The following is a 23352-nucleotide window of genomic DNA, read 5'->3' on the forward strand; positions in this document are numbered from 1 at the left end:
ATGGATTTCACGAGAGCTTGCAAGCACAGCGTCTGGTCGTCGTTTTTCCACACACATATAAAGACATGCCCACTGTAGTTGACTACAACTGACCAACAATGCGGTAAACACCGTTGGAAGGATGCCTTCAGGCCAATGGCCTGGATCGACTGTCATTACGTCGCGGTTAATCCTATTTCACCCATCCCATGCCAGCCCCTGAGATATTAACCGCGAAAACATGAAACTCGATGCGATTTGCTAAATGGCCTCCTTTGAGAGGTGTCTGATGCTATGTTCTTGACTTATATCTGACTATAAATTTTCAAGAGTACTTGCGCACATTTTTTTTCTTCTAACAGTAGTTGCTTCCAACAACGGCGGTTGGAAAGAACGGGAGAGGAAGTCACAAAGACGGGGTGAGCTCCTCCCGGCTCTCAGCGAGATAGCGCTGTCGTGCGAGCTGAACTTCCAGCGAGGAAACCTGACAGCAAAAAGGCGCCCCCGCCGTAGTTTTTGTAGCTGCCGCACGATTCCGCAGTCCGCTTTTTTTTCTGTCTCTCCCAGTTTACGAAACAGGTCTTGGCCCGCACAAGTAGAGTGGCCATATGTGGTTTATGCATCGTGAGCTGATAGTGGCTAGCAGCCGTCCAAACTCACTGCCTTGCAGCAGTGCGCGTGTTTCTCCGTATCCTGTCGACTGCGCCATTTCGAGGCAGATGCTAGAGCGAACCATAGTAACCGACTATCCTAGTTCACTGCCCCGAAGACGGAGCGCGTACTTTGCTCAGCGAAAAACGTACCAAAGAGCTGCTAAAAAGCAAAAAAAGATAAGAAAGAAAGTAGAAAGGAAGAAAGAAGAATACACAAAGGAAAGAGTACAAACGGGCCTGCAAGAGTAGCTCCAAATGCTCTGCCGAGTGCGCCGCACCCGACGCGTTTCAGAACAAGCGGCATCATCTATGCTCCAAGCACGCGCTCGCGCTGCAGGGACCGGTTAAAGAAGAGAGGGGCGTGCGCGGATGCGCCCCCCCCCCCCCCCCCCCACCCAGCCATAAGCAAGTCGCTGTTGCGCGCTTCTTTTACTTGTTCGCGTCTCCGGCGTAGCGTTCTCCCTATGAGCGCATCAAGCGCTTCCAAGTCTTCAGGGCAGGCCTGGAGGCCGGCAGGCCGCAAGCGTAGGCTTGCACCGGCGGCCGCCAAAGCTGCCAAATCCACGTGCTCCCGTGTTGATGGCATGAAATATTGAGCGGCATTCGAGGTCGCTTCATCGTTTATCAGCGCCGCGTTCGGGTTGGGGCTGCCCGAATAGCCGCGCCGTTATACACTGCACGACCCTCTTTGGGCCTGGAGCGTGCTTGTAGCGCAAGCCACCTCAAGTTTACGCCCGGTCGCTTCTCTCTCACGCACTCCTTCTCTCCCTTTCTCTTGCGCGTAGCCGTCGAATGGCCACGGGTGCGAGAAATTGGGCCCCGTATGAGCGGAATGTGTGCCGCGGTCAAGGCTAGGCTTCGACGTATTTTTGCTCTGCGCTAGTAAGAGTTCTGCTTTCGAAGCTCTCCCGGTGAGGCGGATCCCGCTGCTGGGCCCAAAGTCGCGGGTTCGATACCCGGCCACTGCGACCGCATTTCGATTGAGGCAAATTCCGAAACCAGTTGCGCACTGAGTTTTGGCGGTATAAAGTAAACGCAGGTTGCTGCAATAAATCCTTTTCCTTTACTAAGGCGTTATTAGGAGCCTAGATTGTTTACTTGGCACGCAATTAAATATATAAATATCCATAAGTAATTCATTAAAGAATCGCAAAAGCTCCGATCGTTCTATACAAGGGCTGATAGCTTTTCTGACAAATATGGTATTGTTGACACCCTGAGATATATTTCGACATCTAGCTGCCAGTGGCAGTGAATCTCCGCTTAATTCAGCAAGTCTCCTCGATTTTCCAGTCGAAATTATGACAGTTTTAATCATCGTCATCGTCAGCTTAAGAATATCGACTGCAGGACAAATGCCTCATCCATATTTTATTTTTTTTCTCATTGGATATCTGCGTCGTCTGGCAGCATTACAGTGGAAGGGGGGGGGGGGGGAGGAGGACTACGATGGCTGATTGGCTCTCGTACTATAAGATCTGCATATGCCGACTTCTTCCTGATTTCAGCGTGGACGTCGTTTAATTTTTCTCGTTCCCTGACCCACTCTCCTCTGTTCCTATCCCTTTCCGTTACACCTATCAGCTTCCCTTCCATATCTCGTTGTGCTGTTTTTAGTTGAATTTCAAGCAGTTTCGTTTGCCTAAGTGTTTCCACCCCACAAGTGAGGGGCGGCAAAATACAAGTAATGTTTCCTTCCTTTTGAGAGATTCCCGTAAACTGCTATTGATGATTTAAGAGTACGTCCGCCTTAAACGGCTAGATCCGACGAGGACCTTTTCAGTTCCTCGCGGAATACCTCGCCCTATTGCATGCGTTATCCGTAGACTACGTTTAAATGTGGCTTTCACGCGCAAATACTTGCACTTAATAGGACAAGCGGACTCCCCGGAATGTACCACATGTGGCTGTGGCGTGCTAGAGACTATAGAACATGTTTTAGTGGCGTGTCCAGCGTATGCACGTGAAAGACTCATACTCGCATCTGCTCTGAAGCCTATGGACACATCGCTCCTCTCTGAGGATTTGATCCTCGGCGCTTGGCCAGATAGTTTTAGAACTGTAAAGGTAACGCGAGCGCTCTCACGTTTTTTGAGTGACACGGACCTTGTCTCGCGTTTGTGATGTCAGAAAGTGTGCCTTGTTTTTTTTTAAGTAGTATTTCATCTACCTCCTCCCATCATCATCGTCCCCCATCGTGTCCTTCTTTTATCTCCTCTTCCCGTCCCCCAGAGCAGAGTAGCAGGCCAGATATTTATTTTTCAGGCCAACCTCTCTGCCTTTCTTATCAATAAACCCTCTCTCTCTCTTAAGAGTACGTGCCAAATCTACTGCGCCCTAGCTGTTCTTATTCTCCCGGTTATTTTACTCTCGTAGTATGAATTAGGTGTCTCTATCTGCCCTTAGTATATGTATTTCCCTGTCACTTCCACTGCTTCCCTGCCTGTTGTAGACAGTTGTAGACCAAGCACTCGGCTTTGCCTTTCTAGGTCCTCGATAACGCTTTGTAATTCTTCCGTCTAGCTTACTCAGCAAGGCAATGTCAACTGGGAATCAATCCACCGCTGTGACTCAGTGGTCGTGGTGCTCGACTGCTGACCAGAAATACGCGTCATCGTCATGTGAGCTGTTGACTTTTAATGTGTCTTGTGACGCAGGTAATGAGTAACGTGGTTCGTTAATCAAGTGAACTCCCCAACGCATTCTATTGTCACATTCTTCTTCAGCTTACGGTAAAACTTGTGTCACATTACGTGGCGGCCTTGCCAACTTTTTTCACCCTCTCTATGTGCAGTGGGCGGCGGGTCTGCCGGCGCTGTGCTGGCCAACCGGCTCTCGGAGGACATAGGCGTCACCGTGCTACTGATAGAAGCGGGTGGAATAGAGAATGAAGTGTCGGACATACCACTCATCGCAGCCACCATGCAGATGTCGCCACTTGACTGGGCCTATCGCACAGAGCCTCAGAAGACGTCGTGTTTCGGTCTCGAGGGAAGGGTGAGTACCACTATACATTTTAATGCTTGACTAGTCTCACTCCGACCTTATATTTTCCAGCTTCGGCAATTCTAGGATGATCATTAAAAAAATGGCAGGAAACAAAGACAAACTCAAACGGCAAGAATTGAGTGACCGCGGAAGAAATCTGACATTTACTACTATGAAACTGGCATAAACCATGAAAACTATTTTCAGTCGACAACTTACTTATCGAGTCGTCTTTACCTCAACTTGAAAAGCAAGGAACCTTCTTTTGGCGATCGCTATTATAATATTTTTGTTCGAACGCTGCGAGATAGGAACAATTCGTCATCAAGCACTGTTGATACCTCTTCCAATGAAGCTCTCTTTAAATGAAGTATTTGTTCTTCAATGGACATTAGCACTTTTAAGCCCACTGCTGTAATGCTGTACGTGGCCGATGCGGGTAACTAATAAGAATTAATAACGATGAACTAGCATAAATATACATGAACTACATTTATAGTGGTTGACTTCAGCCCTTCACTTCTACAGCTCGTGATCTACGTGCTCTTTATTTAGTATGATATTTTTCCTTTAGGTGAGAAACACGGATCATATATTTTAATTGATGTTTTGTTTCGTATCTGCAAGTGTGGCGCGCCCAATGTATTAATTAAAATTCAATTTTTGCACTTCCATATTGTCGTTTCACGTTTGCAGTATTTATCCCACGTGGGTATCGCTCTCTCCTGCGAAGAAGTTACCATATGCTCACTATAACGATTACAGACCTCACTTGTCACTTCTGATCTGGCTGCGAAAACGCAGCTGTCAGTACCGTACAGTTTAATGTCTCTACGTACAGTCGTGAGCAGTACGAGAGGGAAACAAAGTTTCATCATCCATTTATTGATTGCAATTATGTGTGACAAGCACCTTTTTTCTCTTTTTTATAGCTTGTTTTTTCTTGCCGTATAAATATCCGGAAATCATTCTCAAATTTAGAAGAGAATTATAACAAGAAAATTAGCAATTCTGAGCAAGAAGATTGTTCCCTGTTATATTTTTAACGACTGTACGTGCCGAAGCTGCACACGAGCAGTGAGACACGCCGTAGTGGAGGGCTCCGGATTAACTTCGACCAACTGGGGTTCTTAATAGGACACTGACGATAATTTCTTTCAGATTTTTTTATGGTTATTTTCGGTATGTTGATATTTGTCTGCCATTAAACGAAGAATTTTTTGCCGAAAAAATTGCGCTTTGTTTCTTGAGCCGGAGTACCCGGGTTTGAACCCGACCATGGCGGCCGCGTTTCGATGGAGGCAGAACACAAAAGGCGCCGATGAGCTGTTCGACGTCAATGCACGTTAAAGATGCCCAGGTGGTCAAAATTATCTGTAGACCTCCACTACGGCACTTTTTTCTTCCTTTCTTCTTCCATATCCTCCTTTATCCCTTCCCTTGCGGCGCGGTTCGGGTGTCCACCGAGATATATGAGACAGTTACTGCGTCATTTCCCTTCCTGAAAACCAATTTTCAATAGTTTTCCGACCCTTTTTGATTCAAACTCTGGACGTGCACCACAAAAAGGACTCCGTGCTCACTGCACTGAAGTATATGTTTGTCTAACCAAGCCTCTGAGATCTGCCCTCGAAGACTGTCAACGGAACACATTTTACGACGCCATGATCTGCCTTGCGACTAAGGCAGCCCTAAGCCTACCTCGCAGCATTAGCACAGCCGAACTTCCCCTTATAAAAATGATCTATAGACAGTCTGTAGACTGCTTCTAGACTGCATTGCGTTCCTATAGATATTTCTTTTTGTCTAATAATACTCTACAGATTGCTATAGAAAAAAGTCTACTAAAAGTGTATGGCCATAAATATATAGATTGTGTACAGACTGTCTATAGGATTTGTGTTGCCTATAAACTGTTACCCAGGGCTCGTCTATAGAGAGTATACAGACTTTACAGACAGAAGTCTATGGACAGTCTATTGACTGTCTAAAGAAGTTTTTGTAAGGGATCTTGTACTAGGCATGCATAACACCCTTCAGGAACTAGTTTACGCGCACCTTCAGACACAGTACCTTAGACTTTCTGCAAGCGCCACTGTCCGCCATATACTCTCCTCCCTTCGCATCAACATACCCGCTAATCAGTGAACCCTTACAGCCATCCCTCGACACATCCATACACCTCTCGTTGTGAAACCCCTTCCTCGAGACGTTCATTCCCAATATCATATCCCTCGCCACGTAGCTCACGCTAACGCCCTTCGTAAGTATAACAGCATAACATGCAAGACCACGATGCCTTTTGGGTAGACGCCGCATGTACCGCGCATGAAGTGAAGTGATAACAGTTGGCTGCAATCCAACCCTACCCCACCCCCCAATTCACCGCCTTTCCTCGGGTTCTACGCTTGAGGAGACAGAGGAGGCCGCCCTCGCCCTAGCCCTTGCACTTTCGGACGCCCCAATACATCTTCAGCGACTCCAAAGCGGCTCTGTCCAACTTTGCCAGAGACAGGATTCACACCCCTGTCTGAGACTTGTTGAACACCCCTAACCAAGTTTTACCTCGAAGGGTAGATCTCCAGTGGGTGCCTGCTCACTCTGGGTACCCTGGAAACGAGGCTGCCAATAAATTGGCCGGAGGTTTGATTTGCCGGGCTCAGAACAGTCTCGATCCAGGATTCTCGAGGGATCGGGCGCATGCCTTTGCAGAGCTTAGGCAAATACCGCGTTTGGACCGTCGGACTTACCCTCCTCCCCACCCCTCTCTTACGCACTCCCAACAGATCCTCTTCAGATGCCTCCAGACCCGCTCTTAGTCATTTCCTGAGCTGTTATCCCGCTACTGTGGCACATCCCCTTCATACTCCCTATGTAGTGACCCTCACACCACACTCTCCCTCATCCTTTTCGGCTGCCCTGCTGACCCTCCCCCGCAAGGACAAAAAGTATGGTGGGGCAGCCAAAAAAGAATGTAAACCAATAGGCCCCTGCCTATAGCACGCCATCTCGAGCTGGGAGGACTGAGAGGCCCTGCTCACGTCTGCGGACCAGACATCGCAGCTTGCTGAGGTTATTCGGGTTGCCGACGTAATGTCTCGACATGAACGACCTGATGTAGTGAAGGACCGCGCAGTGACCCAGAGACCCAGCTGAGTCTAAAACTCATTTGCAAAAATAATGTTTTCCTGTCTGCCTATCCAAACCGAGAAAGAACTCCGCGCTCACTACGTTGAAGTGGATGGTGGTGTAACCTAGCCCTCGCATCTGGGATCCGTTCCCTGGAAACTGCGTCGATGGACAGCATTTTACTTCCACACGGAAAAGGACTCCGTGCCCACTGCATTGAAATGAATGGTGGTCTTAAAATCGGCTGGTACAGGCGACACGCGTATTTCATTTTTTTCGCCTTTTATAGCTTACAAATGCTGAGTTTTCGGTGAATTTAGTATTCCATATATCGTTAGACTGCAGTAATATATCGATACAGGCCAGATTCAATACGTCCTCAGTGTTTTTTTTTTTAAGCATGTTCTGACATCGAACAGCACAAGGACGTCTTTTGTATCTTGATAGCATCGAAAAGCGGCCGCCGCGGCCGCACTTGACGCTACCTGCTTGAGCTGAGTAGTTTGATGCCGTAGCCAAATAGCCCCCACACCAAATAATTAATTACAAATGCTTATAAGCGTGCCACAAAGTCAACATGGTGAGGCTATCAAAGCATTAGCATGAGTGGATAAATGGCCCGCGAGCTTCGCCTACATAATTTGTAGTACTTTACGGATATGCCCCTCCCTCTTTATGGAACCTAAAAACCTTTTAGTTTAATAAATGATGATGATGATGATGAGTTGCTTTCAAAGGAACAAGTTTCTTTCGACGTCTTCCGTGACCACAGTTGTGGATTGTGGGAGTGCATGGTCTGCACGCCCTGAACAGGGCGTCTGGCTCCTATGTCATGACTGCAGCGCCGTACCACATTGTATGCATCAAAATACATTGTTTAGGTGTTTGTTGTTGCAGAGTGCACTGAGAGCTCTTCTTTCGTCTCCGGGACAAAGATAAGAATGACTCTGCGTACACCTTTATTCAATCATGAGAACACTACTCTGGGTACCTGTGTGCGCGTAGTTTTATATAGCGCCAAATTCATACCTTTATACAATGTCTTTTACACGTTCTATAAAGCGCATGTAGGCTCAACACGTCCCGCATTCGCGAACTCGCCCTGTAATGAAAATGGAGGCGTTAGCCGGTGGATATCTGCCCCGCATCCGTAACTAGCGTTGGCGCCGGTGTGCCAGTCAAACTGGATGGGTTTCACACCTCGCATTTAAGTTGCTTCGGTTTTCGCCGACCCTTGTTTTACGTGTAGATCATAGCCTGGGATTTTTATGCGCTTAATTACTGAATAACAGTTATATTTCAGCCATTATTTGCACTTTGTTGCAGCGGAGTCCATGGCCAAGAGGAAAGGCACTCGGCGGGTCTAGCGTGATTAACTACATGATCTACATCCGGGGCAACCCTCATGACTACGACCACTGGGCGCAACAGGGATGCGAGGGCTGGTCCTGGAAGGAAGTGTTCCCTTACTTCCTCAAGTCAGAGGACAACCGAGATCCATCCGTACTCGCGAACGGTTAGTAGCCGAGGGAGGTCTAAGCACACCTGAGAATTCAAAGTGGGCCTTGATCTTGAGAAGATAGGCATTGGTCAGCATCTGACGGTAGCCTGGTGAAGGTAAATGGCTTTTCGAGTCGTAGGGTAGCCCTGCTGTCTGAATGCGATCGCCATACCCACTGCGCACACAATACCGGGAGCCCCGGCATATGCAGCAGGGTGTGCCCAACCGTGTCGTTCCTGCCTTGCTTAATGATTTTCTAGCGCGAAATCACCTCTAGCCGCCCTCCCCGGGTTTCAGCGTTGTGGGTCTATGTGAAGTCTTTGAGTGGCAATTGTGACTGGCTCGCTGGGTCAGTGGGCAGTTCAATTATGCGGTGAGTAGGCCGTGGCGTCCGCCCACAAATTGAGGAAGTTATGTGCCTTTGCTTTTCTCAAAACAAGCGGAAGGGTTAGACTCCGTTGATTCTAATGAAATCAAAGGCGCATAACTGGATCCATGAGTCAGTGGACACATCAATCGCGCTTTGAGGTACGTCGCGGTGGTGTCCAACCTGAAGATATCATGCTTTCGCACAGTATTTCATACTTAGCATTGGTAAATCGCCAGAAAATTTTTACCATAACCGCCTCGTAGTAATGTTCGCTAGAACTCGACTATGACAAAATACTACTAAACGGTTATTATGCTATGAAAATATAAAAACGAAGGACTGTTACAAGACACGTCGTCATCTGACGCTCCAGAGATCGACATAACTCGGAGTGTGCTGCCTGCCTATAAAGCTTAATCTATTGTATGGTGTGTGTCATGTTCAGGATTTATTGCCTGCCTTAACAGAACTGTTCTGCTTGTATTGGTCATGTGGCTTAATACCGCCTTAATAGGCAGAATTCCTTGAAAGCACTGCAGTGGTAGGGCAGTTATTGTGCACTTTTCAGACCGGTATCTCACCTGTAAGCGTGGCTTCATTCAGTTCTGTTACCTAAAAGCGCTAGCAGTACTATTTTTATGAAAGGGGCCTTTCTGTATCTTTATTTCTTCATTTGCATATTTATACCTATTAAGTTGCATTGACTTATTGTATGTATAATTGTGTCTATTGTATATATAAGTATGTATATGTGTGTATTATCTGTATATATGTATACATTTTTTTTTGTGCACTGTTGTCTGCTGTGCTCGTGGCGCCAGGGGCCTAGTCAGGCGGGTATAGTCTCGCCTTTTGCTCCGGCGCCATGACAATCTTGTATTGTCAGAATTATAAGAATAAACTTCAAACTTCAAAATGTGACGTGGTAATCATGTATAAATTTAATGAAAATGTTTCAGATCTTCAATGCAATGTACAAGAGATCGACCTAGCTTTTGCGATTAGCATTCGACGGTAGGCGAAAATTGAAATTCTCTGTTTTTCACATTTTGGACATGTGTGTCATTGAAAGAAACTCGTTACAAGAGTGAGAGAGAGAGAGAAATAACTTATTCGCACCAGACAAAAATGACGGGGGAGAAGGCTTCAGCCTAAACCCCCATTCATTCCTCTCACCGTTGGCCGGAATCCGTTGGGACTCGGCGGCGGTCAGGGATAGACCGATGAGTTTGCGTTGCTCTTCTGCTTCGGGGTTGAGTAAAAAGGTCTCCCAGTATTGAACTATGTGTTTACAAGTGGCGTCTGTGTTCGTCTAGCACTCAGAAGGATAGGGCGTCGGGGCAAACACCTCATCTGCCAACAGCAGTCGGGGCTGCAATGGAAAGCAAATGAGTATTAGTGGGAGCCATTGGCTTCATTGAACCATCGTAAAACGTTCAAGGTATTCGGCAGAGAACCCAGACGCTGCCTACAAACGTCTACAGCCTGATCTGATGTGATTTTTGACCTAATCGGGAAACGAGTTTTGAAATAGTACCATGCTCATGCAGGTACATGATAGCTTATAGCCATCCTTATCTCGTCCCGCCCCCCCACTATGGGTGTTTGCTGTGAGCTTGACTCAATTAGTCTAGGATGGACTTGTGTGACTTGACAGACTCCATGCAGAAGTTTGTGTACGTTGTAAAGTCAACTAACAATAATCTTTGTGTAATAAAAGGGGCCTCACAAATGTCCCCTCCTTGGTGCAAAAGGAATGATCAGCGGGCAAAGTGGTAGTGTCAGTCGTGTGGCGAGCGGTCGCTACGAACGCTCACGTGTTCCATTTTCTTCCATAGGGCACCACAATCACGGTGGCTACCTCACGGTGTCTACTCCGGCCTATGCAACACTTTTGGGTCATGCCTTCGTTGAGGCTGGTCTCCAACTCGGCTACCCTAACGTCGATCTCAACGGACCACAACAAACAGGTAGAGCGTGAGAAAACTTTCCGAACTTTTTTCTATCAAAATATCTCTGAAATTATTTCCTCATAAAACTTGTGCGTAGTTCGGCACAACGAAGGCAAGCACCGAGTTTTAGTGCAGTGTCAGTTATATAGCTTAGAATTATTGCTGTGTTTCGTTCTAGCCATAAAGAATAGATTTTTTTTAGCGTGCCTGGGGCTTGCCTTATAGTATACTGGGTGTGGGAAATTGTTCACTAGATTTTCTTGAAAACCGGCAAAAGATACTCGGTTTAGCCTTTGCTGGTGGAAAATGAATGTCTATTAATTAACTACAGCAAACTACAAATACATAAATGTTTGGTTTCCTGGCGTAATATTACATTGCGAAAATGAAGTTCGCCAACACCGAAGGCGAGCTCAGCTCTTTAATAGTTGGAATCAGAAATGTCGATCTAGATATCGAAAGCCTCAGACCCACATTATAAACCTCGTTAGGTTAGCATTCCGATTTTCGCATTGAGGAAATGACGTCGGCCCTATTTTTAATGCAGGAATCCATAACGCAGAAGACGTTGACGTTTTTTTCCGTTAGGACAGCATGTGGAGCTGCGTCATTTCAGAATTGTGCAATGTGTCAGAGCGAATTTAATTTTTTTTTTAAAAACGGTATTGCTTTGGATGTCGACGGCTACGAAATTCCCTGTTTATAAATCTTGCGAAACAAACAAAGCTAACAAGTTAATCGTTATAACTTTTGTAAATGTATTCACTTTTGATCCCCCTGTATCACGTAAATTGCATCCGCCTTGCCGCTCAGTCTTCACACACTGGCCGTAGCGGCGTATGTTTGACTGGTTCTATTATCGATTAATTTGAAACACATATGAGTACACTTGAAGTAACGTTGGGTCAAAGTCTGCCGCTTAAACATTCTAATATCGCGCACCTTTATGTTCACATGCATGCTTTTTATTATCGGCTTTAAGAACAATGTTACCCATTGAGACGTAAAAAAATTGCTAATGGCCTAGCTCTGTTAGGAAAGGGTATACGTAGCGAAAGCGCGGCGACTTCTGGATCGGAAGAATTAATATATGAAACCCGTGTATTCTCTAGAGGCGCCTTTATTCATGCCTAAACCTCTAGCCGTCGTGGCGGAGTGGTAGCGTCTCCACCTCAAACGCCAAAGGTCTCGTTTCGATTCCCAGCCGCGAAGTTTTTTTCTTTATTCAATGAGTGTGCGGTAATTTCAGTGGCTCTCATAAATGCCGCCACCGAATACGTTGGTTGGCGGTTAAGCGCGTAAGGGCGGGTAAGGGTACGGATGGCTCCGCGGAGAGGCGCATGGTGTGACGTCATGCCAGATGGCGCGGCGAGCGCGCGGCGTCCGCCCAGCTCCGGCGGTTGCTAGGCAACCGCTCAAGGTCTGTCTCTGTGCGTCCTCGGAGCACCGCCAGAGCGAAATCGTAAGTTCGTGGCCGGTGCAGCTCTCGCTACAAAACTTTCCTTTGTTTTCCGCGTTGTTTGCAGGTTTTGCCATACCCCAAGGTACGATCCGAAGAAGCGCAAGGTGCAGCACAAGCAAGGCGTTTATGAAGCCAGCTCGACATCGAAAGAACCTTCACATCACACTCTACTCGATCGCCACCAAGGTAAGCAACTATCTGCTCTGATTTAAGCCCAGATTTGTCCAGATATGGCCTTGTTTGCTGCCTGATATAGTTATATATGTCCGCATATAAAATATATCAGGCCCACATATGGCATTTCTGTAAGGGAGCTGTCGATCACGTCGATGAAAATTGGGCTCTCGTTTTTGTCTCAGCTTAAGTGGGGTACATCCCCTTTTTTCAGTGTTTTCTTTTTACTATTTAGGTGTTTGTTCCAGAACAGGTAAATAAGAACCCACTCTGTCCGCGTCACGGAGTGCACTGCTGGGCATCTTAACTCATAGATTTCTTTATTTCCCCATCAGAATGAACTTGCAACACACATGTTCAGCAATTTCTGATAAAAATTTTGAAAACTGGTAAACTGTAAGTTAATTTTGTGGTAATATTCAAGGTAATGGTTCACTGTTCTGATATGTTGAAAAATATTTCTTTTAAATTTTCTTCATCGGTCGCATCGAACAGTTAAGACTCCCATAGAAAACCAATGGGGAACGCTTTTGACGATAGAGAAAACGTTAACAGAAAAAAAATTTTTCAAAAGTGCGATCGGATGATGTGCAGATATGTTGATGCTATAGTAAAATCTTTCATTATACGAAAGAAATGCGTTGATGAATGGAATTCCGTTCAAAAATGCTTTTGCCCAAAATTGCTGGGCTTGCAAGAATAAAATCTCGGCCGAGAAACTTCTATAGATTCGTTAGAGCCGCATGCGTCGATAAATATCTCTTTAGAATTTCGTTCACAGATTTATTTGCTACTGCTCAACATTCGCAACATGCGGCATCTCAATGCCGCGGGGCATGCCTTTAAAAACCTAGCGGCTCTTTCACCATACGCTTTCTTCGACAAACTGTCAATCGCAGATCCACTTCGACGAATGGAACAATGCCCGCGCCGTCCAGTTCGAGCGCTTCAAGGTGCCGCACATGGTTTTCGCCCGGCGGGAGATCATCCTGTCCGCGGGCTCCATTGGCAGCACCCAGCTGCTCCTCCTTTCTGGCATTGGACCCAAGCACGACCTCCACAAGCTGGGCGTAAGAGGACATGCTCTCTTTCTGCACTTTATACGACGAACAATGGTTCAAATCAGGGCGAAAAACTAGGCCTACTGGACAACGAAGGCCACATAGTGCAGAGCTGAAGTCAGAACTGAAATTTTCCCGAAAAAAAGTAATAAACATCCCAAAGGGCACCACTCTACGTAAAATTCAAGGAAAGCCTGAAAAGCTTAAAAAGCTAATAATGTTTTAAAATGCATAAAACGCAAACACTTTCGCCGAAGTTATCATTATAAAGAATGAACCATTCATTAATTTTGTAATCCAGATGGGCCTTCGCGCGAGCCGCATTGCCATATGTCAGCGCTAGACTCTACTTGGAGTGACTGACTTCGGACTGCTTTGACCAATTCAGCGTTGTCCCAAGCTCCTTTGAGTAAATCCCTGACTTACATTTGTTGGAGGTCATATCTCTAAAAGGTATGACCTAAAAGAAAACGGCTACAATGTTCTGGGTTTCCTCCCTCGGTTTTGCTGGCGGTGGCGGAATCCTTGGGGAAAAAACTGAAGCTATCTTCAAAGGATGCCAGGCCAGTAGAAGTGCCAACAAGAAAGCTGGAAGTCATGCCTTACTTCCACAAGACTTCACATGGTCTGAAAAAAGTGGCTCAGAAGTTTGGTGTCACTATGGCATTTTCTGCTCCTTGCAAACTGTCCGGTTTGTGCGCCCAAACCTTTGCAGACATGCGCAGAACTGATGTTTGCAACACGAAACACCAGACTATGTTCACCACATGCGCAGTGGGCGTGGTGTATTCAATCTCATTGTCATGCGGGAAAATCTACATAGGCCAAACTGGAGCATGCTTCAATGAGCGCCTGAGGCAACATCGCACAACTTTGGGCACAGGCACAGGCAGCAATCTAGCCTTACATGTAAAGGACTGCAAATGTTCTCCTAGTTTTCACATTGCCAGCATTATCGGGCGGGGGAAATCTATACGTGAGCGTGAGCTATTGGAGGCATTCAGGATCAGAAAGAATAAGCAGAAATGCGTCAGTGAGCCGTCTGTGATTATCACTGAAAAGGAGTACAAGTTTTTATCGTTATAGTAGGCATGTCATCATGTGGTGCGCGAAGTGTATTGTCTGTAGGGTGGGTGCGCAGGCAGGAAATTCTTTTAAAATGTGCAAGTCTTCATCGCAATAAATCAGTTGTAAGTCCAGCGTTGTGGTGTGTGCCTCCTTTGTTCTTGTCTTGCGTCTATTTTCGCTGGTTCCTTTTCTATGCAATATGAACCAACTAGCCCAGCAGTTTGCACTCCTGTATCTACTCTGACACGCCATACATTTCTTCCTTCTCTCAGTCGTGGGCACTGAGATCATGGGCACCATACTTTATTTCTGGCGACATCTAGCTCCTTTTCCTGAATTAAATATTTGTTGCTTTAGTGCATATTCAGTTTTCATTTGTCTAATTAAGTGAACCAATCACACAATTTTAAAGCATTGTTCTCAAAGTGCACCAGCTTATTGGTAAAACTGCACAGGGCAACAATAGCCCTCTCGGCTCCTTCGTCCAGACTAAAGTACTCATAGTTTTAACGCCATTCTTTGCTATACTGGCCAAAACAGTCGGCACATACGGCATCACACTGCGAAATTATCTTAACTCTCCTCCATATGTAGTGCACTGTGTGGGTCTACGGAGGGTATGGCAATATTGTGTCTCGGCACCTAGCTAAATGCTCTGCCCACTCAGAAACGCAATCCATGTAGGTTGGGACGCGATAATTATCACAGGCTTCAAACAGTACGAACCGAGCATACTTGGTCGTAACACTGGAGCTAATGCTTAATTAGGCCGTCCATGTAATTGCTAGTTCCTTCACAGCACACTAGGGTGGACGCCATCGAAACAATCGAAGCGGTTTTGCTAGTAGATTTGCGTCGCTAATATGTTTTCTGTACTGCCCTTAGGCCAGCCAGTATCCAGGATTTATTCCTGAGGTCTCAGGTTTCGAGGCTTCTGTTTTCAACAAAGAGAGAACATTTGTGTTCTGCGCAAATTTTCTTCACGCTCAACCATTGTGCCAGTGTCACGTGATATAAGCAGGGGCATCAATTTGGTCAGGACCAGCAATAAATCTAGTGCGAAAGCCACGCTGCATTTCTGGCAATCACTTTTTTTTCACTGAGCATTTTAGCATAATTTATTTCAATTTTTGATGCTTTTTCGCGCAGATTCCTTGTCTCGCGGATCTCCCCGTCGGCTACAATCTGCAAGACCATATCTATCCAGGCGGCATGAACTTTCTGGTAGAGGAACCCGTGTCCATGGTACAGACACGAGTGTTCAACCTGAAGCAGATTCTTCGTTACCTCACCATTGGGAAAGGTAAGCGTGTACGTGTGGTAAGCTGCAAACACTCTGAAGACAAACGTGCACTTGCTAGGCTCTAAAAACGATCAGTCTCATACAGGCGTTAGCAGATTATGCCCTTTTGGAGCCCTTCAGCTTAAACTAAAGGATTGCATCATTGAGGACACAAAAATCGCGAGTTCAACTTTTACAATACCAGCACAAGCAATTGGTGTGACAGTCAATTTCAACACAATGAAATGGACTCTGAGAAAACGTTTGAAGCAAACACACTTGCGCAGTACACTAATGTCTTTATGCAAAAACCCAGGTATACCCACAAATGGGAATAAGAATAAATGGAGAATACCTAAATAATCTGCGATTCCCTGATGACATTGACTTGCTGAATCACTCAGGAGGCGAACTGCAAAGCATGATCAATGAGTTAGACAGGCAGAGCAGAACGGTGGGTCTAAAAATTAACATGCAGAAAACCAAGGTACTGTTCAACAGCCTAGCAAGGAAACAACAGTTCACAAATGGCAGCGAGAGCCTGGAAGTTGTGACGGAATACGTCTACTTAGGGCAGGTAGTGACAGCTGATCCGGATCATGAGAGGGAGATAACTAGAAGGATAAGAATGGGGTGGAGCGCATATGGCAAATTCTCGCAGATTATGAGTGGCAGTTTACCAATTTCTCTCAAGAGGAAAGTGTACAACAGCATAATCTTACCGGTACTCACCTACGGGGCAGAAACGTGGAGGCTTACGAAAAGAGTTCAGCTTAAGTTAAGGACAACGCAGCGAGCCATGGAAAGAAAAATGATCGGTGTAACGTTAAGAGATCGGAAGCGGGCAGAGTGGGTGAGGGAACAAACACGGGTTAATGACATCCTAGTCGAAATCAAGAGAAAGAAATGGGCTTGGGCAGAGCATGTAATGCGAAGGCAAGATAACCGCTGGTCCTTAAGGGTAACGGAGTGGATTCCAAGAGAAAGTAAGCGTGGCAGGGGGCGGCAGAAGGTTAGGTGGGCGGATGAGATTAAGAAGTTTGCAGGCAAAGGGTGGATGCAGCTGGCAAAGGATAGGGTTAATTGGAGAGACATGGGAGAGGCCTTTGCCCTGCAGTGGGTGTAGTAAGGCTGATGATGATGATGATGACCCACAAATTATCTGGTCCCTAAGATCTAAGGCAGATCTGAGAACTCCATATGTAGACATGAATATGAAGGGAATGGTTCAGGGGCATCACATTAGCAATATATTGACATTTTCTCAACTACCGTATTTGTTGCAGGTCCCCTAACACTTCTTGGTGGCGTTGAGGGCCTGGCGTTCGTCAACACGAAATACGCCAACAAGAGTATGGACTGGCCAGATATCGAGATCCACTACTTGTCCGGGTCTCCAGTGTCCGACGGTGGCCAGATATTCAGGCGCACTGAAGGGATCAGTGACGAGGTAATGAGCGCTGCAATTCTTTGAGCCCCTAAGAGATATTAAGTAATTCGTGATCGAATTATCGAGGAGTTTTTCTATGCATCCGTGACACGGGCAGAGCGGGCGCCTTCTTTTTGATACATGTGTGTCAGTGAGAATTTTTCTAAATATTGCGTTTGTATGTAAATATGCGTTCTTCTCGTAGTGATTAAATGAGATGTGTACCACTCACAGCGCACACTAAGAAACTAGGGGCCGTACCTTATAAGCTGTTCATTGTCTATTTCGCGTCTATTTAGCCCTTTGTCATTTGTAACTAAGATATACCCGCCGCTTTTAAGCGTCCGTGGGAAACGACCCGACCACTGGGTGGTCGGCCGCCGGAACTCACCATTGGGTGCTATTGGCTGCGATATGCAGCCAGTGGTGGGGTGCATCGCAGCGTTCTGTCAACAGCAGGCGACCGGACCTCACCACTGGCTGGCAACGGCTGCTATACGCAGCCACTGGAGAAGTCCGTTCGCCAAGCGCCCAATAGCCGGATCGCATCTGAGTGACCAATGGAAGAGGACCGAATGAAAGCAAAATGGACAACGGAGAATGGAGATCTTATAGAATGCGCCACCTAGAAACATATTACGGTACAATCTCACATCTGATGCGAAAGTTCTGTGAAAGCAGTTGGACCTGCGGTGATTGCTTTCGTTCTTTTACGCTACTGAATATTTTTACTCTAAGTCCAGGCTTCACATTGATGACAGAATTTTTGAAGATGAAGGTGGGTGGAGTTTGTTCAAGGGTGTCGGTGGCTGGGTAGCCCCCTAACCAGGTAGCGGGATGTCTGGGGGAGATTGCTTGTGGCGGAAGCTTCTGGAGATGAGCTGGTTTTTCCCCTGCTTCTGTGAATGCGATTTCACCGTTTCTTTTTCCTTCCCTTTCATTGTAGGCTTATATTGGCTGGATGCTTTGTGGAGGGCGGAGGTGGGGCGGTGGTACGTGGGTGGTGGTGGATACCTCGGCTGGGCATAGATAAGGGGTGCGGTGGTGTGGTGGCTAGAAGGTGGAGGGTGCAGGCTCATCGCTTGGGCTGGAGGCTTCACTTGAGCAGGCATTGAAATTCCGAGGGAGCGGCAGTGACACCGCTTTGGCAGTAAAACATCTAATATAGGCAGCACTGCGCAGCATCAAAGCGTAGTATACACAACAAATGAATCAGCTTCCACACTGAAAGTTATTTTGCCAGTACAAACGCTATCGGCTGCACTAAACATGCAAGAACAAAATACGCCATGTGCTTGAGCATGATGTTCTCACCCACTAAGTTTGGCCATTCAATAGTTACAACATTATCTTTGTCACATCGTCTTGCTTGTAATTACGTTGTGCATATAGGCTTCTGACTGCTTCCATAGATTCTTTTTAAAAATAATTAAGTCTCAATGTCCTGCTTACCTACTAAACTTGAGCACTTGTCTTCTCTTTTTCTGCAGCTTTGGGAGAAAGTGTACGCGCCATACGTGTATGCGGACACAATGTCTGTCTATCCTGTGCTGCTAAGGCCCAAGTCGCGAGGCTATATCAAGCTGCGCTCAAGGAACCCACACGACCCACCCATACTGGACCCCAAGTACCTGAGTCACCCGGACGACATCATGACCATGGTTGATGGTGCGTTAGATGCTGCGAAAAAACACCGCCCATCGCAAGACGCATTACTTCGCATCCGGCGGTTTTTTTCTAAGTGCACTAGACAGTCCGAGTTTTCATTTCGCGCTTTACCAGCCATGAATCTCAACCACCTTGATCAACTTTCTGCTTTTCTAAGTGTACCAAATGAACAGTCTTGAACACGAAGAAACAGCAACCGATTAAAATTGCATCATTTGATTGTAAGAGAATTCAGTGGTGAATCAGAGCCTTGCACCCAAAAAGTGACTCAAAAATTTTCAAAAGACTAATCGATTAAAATTGCTTTGGTTTCCACCACTATTTTATTATCTTATGGCAAATATACACAAAATGGGATGAGCTGGTGGGGTTACCTCAATTTGTTGCCTCTTGCAATTCATAGACTATTTATTTTTCTAACCGGTTGTTTCACTATGTGTCCACCTGTATTTTTTTCACGTTTTCTTCAGAAAACATCAGCAGTAATACTGAAGACTCTTCGGTGTACACGCTGGAGAGAAGGCTGAGAAGAGCTTGTGCACCAGCTCGTTTTACGCAAAGCGCTGTGTTTCGTTGTTGTTTCCCACTCTGATGGGAATAAGCTCAAGCTCCGTAAACATGGCATTGTGCTACGCCGTCGTGAAGAAATGCGATGCCTGGAACACAGGATTACTCAAACGCAGGCTGTTCAAGCTTGTGCGTCCGAAGATCCTTGCGCACGCGGCTGTCGCGCGGCTCTGCCATTGCGTTTATCGCGACGCATTGTTCTGCCCTAGCACCAGTGTTTGCAACCGAGTTCTGATTTTCGAATTGGTTCCGGTAGTGTCAACTGTTTTTCGAATATAATGTAACTGGTTACTAGTATTCGAGAACTGAAAAGAAAAAGCTGGACTGCTAAGAATGTTGCCCACGGCAAACAATTTTCGATAGTTTGCAACATGCGAACAAAATATAACCTAGTACAAGTAATCAATTACTTCTAACGCGTTACGTGAAACTCTGCACTCGTGTGACACGTGAAAAGGTTATACACAGTGCATAGTGGCAATTTCTTGAAGTGCATTTTAAGCAGATACTTCATAAAGCAACATATGTGGACATAATTTCAAGAATGGCGTCGGCGTTAGGGCGCGTTTCTATATTGCGTTCTTTTCCACGAGATGGGCGTCCTTTGGAAAATTTGCGGAAACTGGTTGATGACAAACGCACGTGGTTGATGCAGGCGTGATCCTATCCACTATACTGCAACTGTGCATCCAAAGTGGCAAGCACGTCTGCTTAACAGCTGCTGCCATCTGTCGATCGCGCCTGTAGCTAACAAAGACTTGGCATGCGCATTAGGAGCTGTTAATTTGTTTTTAACCAGTGGCTCTAGTGAAGGAAAGGCGCGCATGCGCACAGCAGCTGTGTGAACAAGGCGGACTGCCATCTTATTGCCAAACACTAGTTTGCCCTTTGGGAGGGTATTCTCGCTGTAATTACTGCTTTTAATATCTGTCAGAGTTCAAAATGTATGCTTATTACAAAACTTAATGAATTTTCGTCCTGCCGTGGCTCATGCAGGAAGGATGGGACTAAAGTCTCTCACATTCTCTGACAAAGGATCAGCCTCCTCAGTGATGTTTAAGGATCGTTTTATGACGACTTCCGTTCTGGTTCTGGCACTGGCTACTCTCGGTAGTAAGAGTGAAAAAGAACAAAACAATCCTCACATGTGCGAGGCGCAGGATTCAATCCCCTGCCCTCCGGATACCCACTGGTTACAATGGGTGCAAGCTTCCGTTTGCAATGGTAATCGGCTGGAAAAGGACAGGGTTAATTTCAGAGACATGGGAAACGCCTTTACCATGTAGTGGGCGTAGTCACGCTGATGATGATTTTTTTTTATTGATACTGTTGACCCTCGCTTGAGGGTCGTTACAGGGAGGAAATACAATGCAATGTACATCAGAAAAAATTCATGTCTCATAACATCAAGTTGGGTGCCCCCGACACAAAATATCGATAGAACGTTCGAACTTGTGCACTTCCGATTGTTCGACAACTTCAACAGGCAAAGCATTCCATATTTCGATGACATCAGGAAAAAAAGAGTAACGAAAAACATCAATACGTGAGTCGTAAGGCTTGATCGATCGAGTGTGGCTTGTTCTCGCTCTCCGTCTTCCCGGAGGCTGAACATATCTATCTGATTTTATCTTGAAGTGCCCTTGAATTATTTGAAAGAAAAGTTTTAGTCTTGATTTTAGTCTTGATGACGATGATAAGGAATCGGCTTCTATGGACGAAGTGGGTGGCAAAATTCGGCCTTTACAAAATTCGGTGTATCTATCCCACCTCCCTCTGCTTAGCCAGAACTAGTACGTTCGCCATGGCGCTTTTTGACCAAGATGACTTTGCATCATTAAAAATAAAGTGATCATTAACGAAATGTTCCTAACCGTGTGTAAACGTGGAAAAATTCAGTACCTGAAACATAAAGTAGACTTTTGTAATTCAATATTTAATCGGCAATATTTTTAACCAGCCTCCATCATTTCCCTTTATTTTATTTTCCTACTGCGTTCCAGGAATGAAGGTCTCGTTAGCGGTGGCCCAGGCACCGGCTTTCAAGAAGTACGGCGTACGCATGTGGGACCTGCCTTTCCCGGGTTGTGAGCACTACAAGCACCTGAGTGACGAGAACTTAGCGTGCATGGCGCGCACATTCACCAACACCATCTACCATCCGGTTGGCACAGCCAAGATGGGACCGGTGTGGGACCCTACCACCGTCGTCGACCCACGGCTACGGTTGGTTTACGTTAGCGTCTTTTTAGAGCAAGCGCTCGCCGGTAGACCGGTTGGAGAACACGGCGCCAGAGAGTCAACTTGCTTTGGCCGAGTACTGCACAAGCGTTGTTTTTTTCTTCCAAAATTGCAAGCATTGTAAAGTGTTTCAATGCTGTATTTTCTGAGGGATGCTTCCTCGCTGTGTTCTCCAGCCTGTTTGCAGTGAACTAGCCTGGCGTCTCAAAATGTTGGCGGTGAAAAAGATTGCTTGCTGGCCATTAGTCCTGACCACGGTGTAAGAATATATATCCTTACACCGTGGTCCACGCATAGGAGGCCTCAGCTGGCCATCGCTTAAGTAAAAAGAATTGAGAGACGAGACTTTGCAAGATAAGCACCTGGAAATTTATTACTTTTCCTTAGGCCACGTGCAAAAGACAAAAAGGTTAAAAGATCCTTGGAAAAATCTTTATTAAGAAAAGCAACTGCGTCCTTTTCAGCCAGAAAGCACTACGAGCATTAAAAGTTACCTTATGCTGCCTTTTTTACATCGTGATGGACGTTGGAAGATATTTTGGAGCGTATTCGCTGTAAAGTATTCTTTTTTGCAAGCGTTGCTCATGGTACGGTGAAACCAAATCGTTAAAAACTGCAATTCAACATCCTAAAATCAATTTTTAACCATAACGTCAATTACTGAAGAGTGTGATGGATGTGGCTACATTGTACAGTAGAAACCACCGCGGTGGCCTAGTCGTTTGAGCATCCGCCTCGCTTGCGGGAGGTGTGGGGTTCGATCCCCAGTGCCGCCGGGTACCCGCCGGTGATACAATGGGTACAAGCTTTCCCCTGCCTGGTGCTCGGTTTCCTTAGGGTGGAAATGCTTGGGAAATGGGTCTTTCACCCCACCTTGAGAAGACGAAAAAATACCTTGTGCCATGGCGCTCTTTGGCCACTGACGTACTTGCGCCATAAAAATTTAACATCATCATCATCATCAATATCATCATCTGTACAGCAGATAGCGTAAGGAGCAGATGTGGAAGTTAGCTGTGCATGAACGGAAAAGAAAAGCAGAAGCGTGAAAGTTGCAACAAGATTGATGTAGTAGGTGTGTTCTGCAAACTCTCGAGGGCAAGCGTGCCTGGGATCAATGCGAGCGTCGCTTGCATTCACGGCGACGTTTAGAATACAGCCTCATTCAGAAGTATAGAATCCAAAAGGCACGCTTCTGAGCTGTGCAGTGGGGCTCAAGTAGCACGTGTGGGAGCCCTAAATTTCGGGATGTTGAGGACACCTGTTCCCTTTACCTTCAAAACATTTGAAAAGATGGAGGTGGCAACAAGCCACACAACATGGCGCTGTAAAATAAATTCCCATAGTTTGAATAAACAGTGCCCGAAGCAGTATTTCAACGCTCAGTGATCACACCCCTGAAAACTGAAAAAAAAAACATAGCAATACAAATACACAAAACAACAACATTGTCACATTATCTACACATGCAACATAAGCAGGGAGCTCGGTTTACAGATTTTACAGACAGCAACATATTTCATGAAGATTTTTCAACGCAGCATGCACCTAACTGTCTTCGAAGTACCGGATATATACAATGCTTCTCCTTGACATGTGTTTATTTGATACGTTGATATTTTTAATAGCGTTCAGGTACCTTGGCAGGCTAAAAGACACTGATTGCCTCTCGTGTTTGGTGCGACAAACGGGTAGAGAGCAGGGAACGTGGAGGCGTGTTTCGTAAAATGTTGTGTATCGAGATCGAGTGCATCGAGCTGTGTTGTAAACAGTGGGCGCAGCGTGCCCTTCAAGTTGCATTTAGCCAGCTTTTTTCCCCGTGTCCCCT

General features: G+C 46.1%; 1 protein-coding gene across 1 annotated transcript in view; it reads left to right on the top strand.

Annotated features, from left to right (window-relative positions):
- Positions 1 to 23352, top strand: part of LOC144104202 (glucose dehydrogenase [FAD, quinone]-like) — an 87785-nt gene that overhangs the window by 61447 nt on the left and 2986 nt on the right. The window contains exons 2-10 of the mRNA XM_077637074.1: positions 3427 to 3629; positions 8076 to 8265; positions 10459 to 10590; positions 12099 to 12220; positions 13108 to 13278; positions 15487 to 15640; positions 16906 to 17069; positions 18539 to 18716; positions 21287 to 21509. Coding sequence (XP_077493200.1) covers positions 3427 to 3629; positions 8076 to 8265; positions 10459 to 10590; positions 12099 to 12220; positions 13108 to 13278; positions 15487 to 15640; positions 16906 to 17069; positions 18539 to 18716; positions 21287 to 21509 — 1537 coding nt within the window. The remainder of the gene's footprint in view (positions 1 to 3426; positions 3630 to 8075; positions 8266 to 10458; positions 10591 to 12098; positions 12221 to 13107; positions 13279 to 15486; positions 15641 to 16905; positions 17070 to 18538; positions 18717 to 21286; positions 21510 to 23352) is intronic.

Source organism: Amblyomma americanum, chromosome 9 (genome assembly GCF_052857255.1).
Source record: "Amblyomma americanum isolate KBUSLIRL-KWMA chromosome 9, ASM5285725v1, whole genome shotgun sequence".
Classification (NCBI taxonomy): Eukaryota; Metazoa; Arthropoda; class Arachnida; order Ixodida; family Ixodidae; genus Amblyomma; species Amblyomma americanum.